Source organism: Cucurbita maxima, unplaced genomic scaffold (assembly GCF_002738345.1).
Source record: "Cucurbita maxima cultivar Rimu unplaced genomic scaffold, Cmax_1.0 Cma_Scf00003, whole genome shotgun sequence".
NCBI classification, from domain to species: Eukaryota; Viridiplantae; Streptophyta; class Magnoliopsida; order Cucurbitales; family Cucurbitaceae; genus Cucurbita; species Cucurbita maxima.
Genome location: NW_019272019.1, coordinates 6,808,094 through 6,817,432, shown reverse-complemented (window position 1 = coordinate 6,817,432; position 9,339 = coordinate 6,808,094). Strand labels below are relative to the sequence as shown.

At 36.7% G+C, this 9,339-nt stretch overlaps 2 protein-coding genes across 2 annotated transcripts in view; one reads left to right on the top strand and one right to left on the bottom strand.

The window, feature by feature from the left end:
• LOC111476467 (putative tRNA pseudouridine synthase Pus10) overlaps nucleotides 1–3,946 on the top strand; it is a 6,275-nt gene extending 2,329 nt beyond the window's left edge. The window contains exons 3-16 of the mRNA XM_023120134.1: nucleotides 585–705; nucleotides 884–1,004; nucleotides 1,373–1,491; nucleotides 1,872–1,943; nucleotides 2,047–2,115; nucleotides 2,205–2,285; nucleotides 2,364–2,483; nucleotides 2,561–2,635; nucleotides 2,735–2,815; nucleotides 2,957–3,030; nucleotides 3,122–3,182; nucleotides 3,347–3,402; nucleotides 3,511–3,599; nucleotides 3,674–3,946. Coding sequence (XP_022975902.1) covers nucleotides 585–705; nucleotides 884–1,004; nucleotides 1,373–1,491; nucleotides 1,872–1,943; nucleotides 2,047–2,115; nucleotides 2,205–2,285; nucleotides 2,364–2,483; nucleotides 2,561–2,635; nucleotides 2,735–2,815; nucleotides 2,957–3,030; nucleotides 3,122–3,182; nucleotides 3,347–3,402; nucleotides 3,511–3,595 — 1,135 coding nt within the window. The 3' untranslated portion in view covers nucleotides 3,596–3,599; nucleotides 3,674–3,946. The remainder of the gene's footprint in view (nucleotides 1–584; nucleotides 706–883; nucleotides 1,005–1,372; nucleotides 1,492–1,871; nucleotides 1,944–2,046; nucleotides 2,116–2,204; nucleotides 2,286–2,363; nucleotides 2,484–2,560; nucleotides 2,636–2,734; nucleotides 2,816–2,956; nucleotides 3,031–3,121; nucleotides 3,183–3,346; nucleotides 3,403–3,510; nucleotides 3,600–3,673) is intronic.
• Nucleotides 3,947–4,069: 123 nt separating this feature from the next.
• LOC111476394 (prolyl endopeptidase-like) lies at nucleotides 4,070–9,067 on the bottom strand. Its single transcript, XM_023120032.1, has 12 exons — nucleotides 8,751–9,067; nucleotides 8,331–8,550; nucleotides 8,024–8,224; nucleotides 7,876–7,946; nucleotides 7,404–7,566; nucleotides 6,067–6,660; nucleotides 5,414–5,794; nucleotides 5,246–5,321; nucleotides 5,106–5,169; nucleotides 4,898–5,033; nucleotides 4,478–4,591; nucleotides 4,070–4,357 (listed from the first exon to the last, which is right to left on the bottom strand). The coding sequence occupies exons 1-12, from the start codon at nucleotides 8,840–8,842 to the stop codon at nucleotides 4,292–4,294; spliced, it is 2,178 nt and encodes a 725-aa protein (XP_022975800.1). The 5' UTR covers nucleotides 8,843–9,067; the 3' UTR covers nucleotides 4,070–4,291.
• Between the last annotated feature and the right edge of the window lie 272 nt (nucleotides 9,068–9,339).

The window sequence follows — 9,339 nt, the reverse complement described above, 5'->3', positions numbered from 1 at the left end:
TTTCTCTCACCCCCCCCCCCCCCCCCCCCCAACACATGCAAACATAGAAAAACCGATGAAAATTGTGTGAGAAGAATTTGATAGTTTTTTTAAACAATAAAATAAACTTGTTTGGTATTTATTTTTGTTTATCACTTTTGTATTCTAAATAGAAATCCAGTTAATGAAATAAATTTTGTGAAGAGAGAATGAAAACAAGTTTATAATTAGAGCATTATCAAACTAATGATTTTGAAAAACAAAAAATTGGATATATTATACATATTTTGTTTAGCTCTTCAATTTGGCTGATCCCTTGGTAGCTTTTCTAAAAACAGAAAGTAAAAGTATATTAGTTCAGAGGGGGGAAAAATTATGTTGAAAACAGAAAAAAAAAAAATATTTATCATATAAGTTCTAATACAAATGACCTGTTGAAAGTTATTATTATTGAGTGATTCCATATGAGACATGGCTGAAGAAAATGATCCTCTTGAAACCTCTTTTTGGTTTGTGCTACCAAGTCTTGTTAATATTGGACTTTCAATAGTCCATTTAACGTGTCAAATCATTTTGTAGTTATTATTTTCATCCCTGGATTGCAGGCTGTATTTGAAAAGAAAATATGGGTCTGAACACTGGTTCCAGGGCAAGCCTCCTCCTATATCTCTTTCAGCGAAAGATGCATTAAAAATATGTATAACAAAGCCTCTTGAAACTTTACTGGTGAGTACAGTTGCACCTCAACATTGTTGACTGAAGACAAGGGTTATCTTTTGGAAAATGATGCAAACGAACCTTTCATCTTAAAGAGGACCATTCTTTAAGTAATTTTTTCCTTTTATAATTTGGGTGTTTGAAGGGAAAAGCTCATTGATTAATATTTATCGATGAAGTTATGCAGGATTGCAAATCTAGTTCAAGTGGACTGCGCATTCGGTTAACTTATAGTCATCCTAAAGCTTCAAACAGCAATGGTAGTTCCAACAAAAGACACCAGGACAGCTGCAAGATGAGAAAAATTGGCAAGTTAATTGTCACCACTGTTTTATATAGATTGAGAAATGATAAGTTATCTATTAAAGCCATAAATTTTCTCATTCTCTTCAAGTTTATTGGATGAGAAGTTCAAATAATCTTTATGTTTGGAAGTACATGAATATTAAATTCATACCAATACCACTTCATATGTTCTCTCCTTTTCTCTTAGAGGTCTTCTTGTCGTTTCTATTTCCTAAATCCTATAGGGATGCCGTGATCAATTCCTAACCTTTAGGAACCCAGTGTAGATAATTGATTTCTGTTTGTTTACATGCATTAAATCACTTACCTCTGACATGTGAACTTAGACGGCTGTTACGTAGCTCAGAAACTATTGTTGATTCTATTGCAGCTGGCAATGATGAAACCTTGGATATTTCCAAGTTTAGTGCCAATTCTGTCGCTGATAATTGTTTCAATCCTTCACAAGAAGTTGAACTTTCTAGGTGCTTTGAATTTCCTCAAGAAAAGGTTAGTTTGTTATATAGTATTTAAATGATTAAAAAAGATGATGTCACTGTCTGAATGAACTTTGGTATTTATGTCCTAGTTATTAAAAAAATGTAACCTTTACCGTTTGATTTCATTGAAAGTGTACTTGATTCACTTGATTTATACGGTATGATTTGACCCAAGGATTTAAAGTTAATATACTATAGGTTCATGATGAAGAAAAGTATGGTGTGAATCTTTTTCTTATTATCATTTTCTAATTTCGGTTTAAGGGACTCGAAAGATAATTCTATGGTGTTGCTTAGTAATTTGGTGTTTACTTTTGCGTACAGATTTTTGTTACTTTTTTAACTGGTTACTAATAGTGGTAATCTCTGCCCCAAATCAATTCTATCTAGATCAATGAACCATGCCATTTGGCTCTAATTTGTTATAGGACTTCAATCTACTTGATTGGCAGATACATTAAGGTAACTAAGTTCTACTTTTCCACTTTTTATCTTTTCCCCCAGGAAGACTTGGTTGTGTGTTTTACTGACTTATAACTCCCTGGATTATGAACTTTTATTGTAGTATTCAAGAAATGTGAGTCAAACACGGTGGGTAATTGGTGATGAGAGAATGGGAGAGGCATCTGTCGAGGTAGTGATTGTTTCTTTGGTGACCGTCTGTTCTATTATACAACTGTTCATGTGGCAAGAAAAAGTTGAAAGTATCATGGGTATCTGCAGGAGATTCTAGGCAACAATATTCTTCCCCTCTGTCGGGGTGATAGTTACAAGTTCCATGCTGCTGGTAGAGAGGATCTCGATGTACTGAAAATCTGATTTCATTTAATTGACAAACAGGAGGTCAGTTACTGTTTAATTAAAATTCAATTTTCTTGTCAGGTTCGGATGTTGGGTTCAGGTAGACCTTTCCTGGTTGAGATACAGAATGCCCGTCTTCTCCCATCTGAGATGATTGTAAATGAAATTGAGTCGAAGATAAATGGCTCAAAAAATAAATTGGTAACATACTGTTCATGTTGTGTTTTTCTTGTTCAATTGATTAAAATAGTTGCATACCAATCACATTATTATTGCAGATTGGCGTAAGAAATCTGAAAGTTGTAGGCAGCGAGGGTTGGGCCTTCGTGCAAGAAGGAGAAGCAGAGAAGCAGGTTTTCTCTATGAACAATCTTTTTGTTGATTACAATTTCCAAGATTTGTTGAATTAAAGAAGTCTGCATTCTGTATTTGTGACTGTGTTAATTATGCAGAAGCAATATGCTGCACTTGTGTGGACGTCTCGCCCACTTGAGGATGATGATTTGTTGTCAATATCATCACTCAAAGACCTGGTGAGGAGTATGCTTGATGCTCTTGTTTCATTGTTCATTTTTAATGCATAACATTTTAGTTGCCTACGAAAACTTGGGTCCTGTTTGAGATACATGTCTTTTCTTGGCGAAATATGCTTATGAATTTTTTTTCTTGTGCAGAAAATTTTGCAGAGAACTCCAATAAGAGTGCTTCATCGCCGTAGTCCATTAGAACGTGAAAAGATCATCCACTGGTTGGAGCCCTTTCTAATTGTTCAGTAATATGCAATAATCCATTCATGCTTTTCACCGAGGATCACTAACGGTGCTCTCACTTATTTTTAGGATGAGGATTGAGAAGGTAGCTGAAAGTTCTCAGTATTATCTCCTGCATTTGTGTACCCAGGTATATATTTTTAACATTGAATGAAGACCACGGTTTGTAATGGATAAATAGCTCTATGTTTATATGTCTTAATTTCCTGAGCCTTTCAATTGGAATTATTTAAAAATGTATTCTAAAGGATGGGAATAATTGGACTTTGTCTCTAAGTATTCTTTGTAACATAGGCTGGAACGTACATTAAAGAATTTGTCCATGGGGATCTTGGTCGCACGCATCCCAGGTATTAGGAACGCTTACTCTCTGAATTTCGTATTGGGAGTTGCTCTGATATCCATACTGGAGTCCTATTTCGTCTTGACTTCTATTCTGGGTTCCTTTTTTATTACAGTATGGGATCTATTCTTAGTTGCAGAGCAGAGATTCTTCAACTTGACGTTACGGATATAAAAATGGACGGCCATCTCGCTGAATAAAAAGGTCAAGTGTCTTCCTGCGGGATTTTACTGCCTCCTGTCTGATCACGTTTGATCAACTTGTCACAATATGTACAGGTTCGTTAATGGGAGCATGATTCGAGATTGTATTCGTGTCATCACTCAGAATTCGGTGCTCAAGTGCTCACATGGCGAAATGGTAATTTTATTTTTTAAAATAGATTTATTCGCTTTGATAATTTAAAATAGATTTCTTTTTAAGAATCTAAACTTTGCCCGTTTCATTCATAGACACATTAGGGGGGGTCATAGATATATGATCAAAAATTTAGTTATGATTGAATTTTCTTTTTGTTTCTTAGACCAGTTGTGATTTCTCCCTTCTATTTTAGAGAATAATTCACTTTTTTTTTCTTAAAAAAATTTCATGCAAGTAATTTGTAGGAGTAACATTAAAGAAAACAGTAATAGTAAATCAAACGAATTATAAACTAAAAAATGAATCAGTTTACATGTGAAATCATATGTATCAACTAAATTTCAAATTGTGAAAGTAGTAACTCAAGTATATGTATTTAGAAGATAAAAATATAAAGTATATTGACGGAACCAACAAATATTGCTACTCAAATTTTTTTTAAAAATTCCCGAGGCGATGAGTAAATGGCTACAGCACGGGTAAATGTAGACGGCGGGATCCTCGAATGCCACTTCTGATTTGTTTCTAATATAAATCTAATTGATCCAAGTCGCTGCCAACATCTTGGCCATGAACGCATAACGATCAGATGCTTCGTCGATCTGTAAATTTAACAAAATTGATGCCAATTATTTGATATTATGTGCAAATAAAGCAGTCAATATTTTACTCAAGAAAAATGTGAATAAACTATGCGCAATCAAAACACACTTGAAGATTACCATTTTCTGAGTAGGCCGGCCGGCTCCATGGCCCGCCTTGCACTCGATGCGACCAATTATAGGGTTGGTTTGGGGGCTTTTCTCCAAGCTCGTGCACAGAATATATTGCATTGTCTGAAAATACCGATATTATGAAAGAAATTTATACCTAACATGGTGAAGATTAAGTGTAATCGCCCTATGATGGTCAATTTAAGCAAAACCGAGGTGTACTAGAATTTATACATAATATGTTAAAGTTTCAGCGAAATCATCATACGATGTCCAATTTTAGCAAAAATGAAGTAAAGAGGGGTAAAAAAATCCAACCAAAATTTCAAAAACAGTTTTGATGCAAAGATGAACCCAGAAAAATACGGTTGAGAAATATGAATGTGAAGTAAACAAAGCAAAATCTCCACATGTTAGAAAAGTACTGACCGCCAATAACTTCAATGAATGCAATGGGACAACACGGTCATCGTGATCGGCGGTTAGTAGCATGGTTGATGGGTACTGCAGAAGTCGATCAGGATGCTGTTCCCAAGGCCTCTTGACATTGTGGAGCGGGGAATACCTGGAAACAGTAACAGGATTATAACAAAACGCAACCAAGATGTGTTACGCAGAGAATAAAAACTTCACTCACTTGATGAGCCACTTGAATTCTTCCTCATTGTCCGAACAACCATAATCAGAAGTCCAGGCATGACCTACAGACAGACAATTACTTGATTAAACACGCAACTCACGAATAAAAATCAATGTTGCTGTATGGCGTGAACCAACCTATCGTAAACTTATGGAATCGCAGCATGTCCATAACACCAACATGAGCCAATGCACAACCAAAAAGATCAGGTCTCTGCCACAGAAAGGCATTCAGTACCTCATTGAAGACTTGGTTCGATATTAGATATGTACATGTGTAAAATAAGACTAGAAACAGTTTCACACCTGATTGATGCAAGCTCCAACGAGAAGCCCTCCGTTGCTTCCACCTTCAATGCACAATTTACTGGGCTGGGTATAACCAGCAGAAATAAGATATTCAGCAGAAGAAATGAAGTCGTCAAAGCAATTCTGCTTCTTTGCAAGAGAACCTGCTTTGTGCCATTCCTCCCCATATTCTCCACCACCACGAATGTTAGCTATGCAGAAAACAGCACCTAAATGCCTTGCAAGTACTGTACGACTCACACTAAAATATGGTGTCAGGCTAATGTTAAATCCACCATACCCATATAGCAAGCAAGGGTGTGAACCATCCAACACAATATTCTTTCGGGCCACAATGAACATTGGTATTTTTGTTCCATCCTTGCTACGCACAAAAACCTAGACAAAAGAAGAACAATAAAAGGTCTGGAAGAGAAAATTATCCATAGGAAATGCATATTTCTTGGTGTTGACAGAGAGACTCAAACCCTGTAGTCCCATATGAAAATTGAAAACAAATAAATTTCTGGGATCTTCATATAATAGTGCAATGAATGGGCTAAATTGATCGAAGAAATAAATGGTCAGACTGCTAAGATATGCCGATTGACAACAGCAATAACTAAGCGACAAATTTTGGACTAAGTTTTCAACATATAAATTACTCTTACCTGGTCAACATGGAATTCTGAACGGTCAAATCCAGGAACAACAATTTCACGGAATATCTTCATATCTGGAGTCCCAGACTTCAAATTATACTGATAAATAATTCCAGGTGTAAGAAAGCTAGTAAACCCAATGAAAATTAGACTATCTTCACGCCTAGCAGAAATTCCATCAACTGAGCCAATATCAATGGGTAGCTGATGCAACAAGGAACCTGACTTCAAGTCCCTTATCTGCAGAACATATTTAACATCACTCAAGAAGCTCACTATCATCTGATCGCCATTAACAGCACAAGCAGATTCTAGCACGTCCTTTTCAGATTCTGGAAGTAACTCTGTCCAAACTGAAGGATCATTCAGATCCACTCTCACAAGTTTATATTTTGGAGCATTTTTATTTGTTATAAAGGTGAACAATGTGTCATCGTTTGCAATGGCATGATACTGAGCATCAAAGTCATCAATAAGCTTTGTAAAAGGAAGCAGCTCATTTTTCTCCCTGAAGCCTTCAAGTCCATTAGGAAGTGCCGATATGTTACAATAGTAAAATTTGTTGACTGGATCACAGCCCTCTTCAATTTCCATAAGGACATACTGGAAAATAAAATAGTGATAGTAAAGATGTAAACGCAACTGGATAACAATCAATCAAAACTGAAATATACAAGGAAATATTTTTATTGTACACGTGCTTGCATGCTAAAAGACACTTGAGGGGAGATTTGAATAGGAGCAATGGTAAACTTATGCTCGCATGGGTAATGGCATATATGTCAATGCTGTAGAGTTTAAAACAATCATCTATAGGATAAATCGTGCATAACAATGACAAAAAAAAAAAATATATATATATATATATATAAGAACTTTAACCTCTAACATAGCTAAGAGGCAAAAGAGTTGTGTTTATACATGCACATTGATCTTTTAAATTTAACTCCGTGAGGATGGCAGAGAGATGTTTCTTTGAGAAAAAACGAAATAAAACAACCTCATACCACAGAGTGACCACTTATATTGTATACAACTTACAACCATCTCAAATATTTTCCTGTTAAGGCCTATAACAGGAGGACAACTTAAGTTATTCACGATTCAGGGAACAATGAAAGAAACATTAGTATTTATTTCATAAATGCCAATTAAGAATGGGAAGTGATTGACATGAACAGCGAGGCCATAATTTAAGCAGCAACACAGAGGACGTGAAACCAATAATTAATAACTTGGTTATAACAGTAATAAGAGCTCCAAGAACACAATGTAGCCGGCAAGTGGCAAAAAATCAGAGACCAATCATAAGAAAACTCCAAATCCATGAATCAGGGGACTAATACCTTTCCATCATCAGTAACAGTGGCTGAAAAGAGGTATTTAGGATGGTCTTGATCTCTCCAACATAAAACATCATCAGATTGATCACTTCCCAAGAAATGGTAGTATAATTCATGATAAAGATTTGCATTCGTCTCAGTACCAGCATCTAAACTTCCTACTTCTCTACAGTGCCAAGAAGAAAACCAAAATATATAATTCATTATCAGTAATAAAAAATAAAAGAAAAGGGAAAAAAGTTTAAATCAATCCTGCAGACTAAACTGCCTAGCTTCTGAACCAGTTGATAAAAAAGTCGGTGTCTCCATTCAATCTAAATCAGCAGTCCTGCTAATTTCCTACATTCTATTCTCAATATGTCCATGTTCCATAAAATTTGACAACAATCCATTGCATAATACTTTCAATCAAACATAAGTTCGTTAATTGGACAATCATGCCAGGGACCTAAGTAGAACTTTACATGACACTCACTTGGGAGCAGGATAGCGGCTGTAGAAAAAACCTTTGCCGTCAACTGTCCAACTAATACTAGAAAACTTTACCTGAAAGATCAGAGATCACATATATCAGGTCATTACATCGAAACTTTCTTCATTTTGCCGTTACTTCAATTACTCACCCATGACAATGTATCCGGTTCAGTTTTCTTATCATCGATTCGCATGACCTTAATTGTCACCCAATCACTGCCGCTTGAACTAAGCCCATACGCCAAGTATTTTGCATCCTTGCTGACGGAAAGAATACTCAACGAGACTGTTCCGTCTTCGCTTAGCGCATTAGGATCCAGCAAAACCTCAGGTTCTCCATCCAAACTATCCTGGATGTAGAATCAGAAGGAAAGAAAAAGAAGATACACAATGCACGCATTAGTCAGCTAAAGAGAGGACAGCAAAAAGACGAAACTGAATGCGAAGTCCACAAACCTGAACATAAAGAACACTCTGCGCCTGAAGGCCAGTATTGTGATTGTAGAAGTACTTGTTCCCTCGCTTAAACGGCGGTTCATATCGCGGATGATCAAAGAGTTCTGTGATCTTCGCGCGGAGCTTTTCTCTAGTATCACACTTCTGAAGCACCGATTCCGTCAATTTCACCTGTTCCTGCACGAACTCCTTCACTTCGTCAGCGTCAGGATCTTCAAGCCTGGGAACAAGCCTCAATGCAATTAGACTTTTAAAAAACCGAAGAGCATGTTCAAAGGCAGAAAAACAGATCGAGAACTTGATAAGATCCGTCATTAACAGAACAGCGGCAAAACAGCGAAGACTCCACACAAGACCAGAGTAGAAACATTCAGAACAAATCAACTATTGAAAATGAAGCGGAAGTTGGAGCGCGGTTACCATCGGTAAGGGTCGGCGATCTGGACGCCGTGATAATCCTCCACAACAGAGTCATCTCTGCGAGCGGTAGAGTAGAGCAATGGACCGATCATCCTACGGCGAGAGGGCTTGAAGGAGGAGGAAGAAGGTTGAATTGAAAAGAACGGAACGCAGAGAGCGAGAGAAAAGGAAATGGCAGAAGAAATTGGAGGCGAGGCGCGAAGAGCGGGGAGAAGGATAGCGGGATATATTTATGTCGAAGCGCTCTCTTTTACTTCACTCTTAACAAAATTGGGCTTTCCCCTTCTCGCCTCCCACGTCCTTTTCGCCCATTACATACAAATCCTCACTTTTGAAGTGTATACTCATTTCTTACAACTTTCTTCTTTCAAGGATAAATAAAATAAATGAAGCATATGTTATTGTTTGTATTTAAAAATATTAAAATTGTAAGACTAACGATGATATATAATAGGATAAAAACAGCCGCTGACCACTAAGAGACAGAGATTTGTATTAGTTCTAAATGAAGTATATGGAACAGACTTGGTACGGCTGAGTTATGTTTGGGCTTTCTTGTTAGGACCTTTAGTTGGGGGGTCCAGCCATT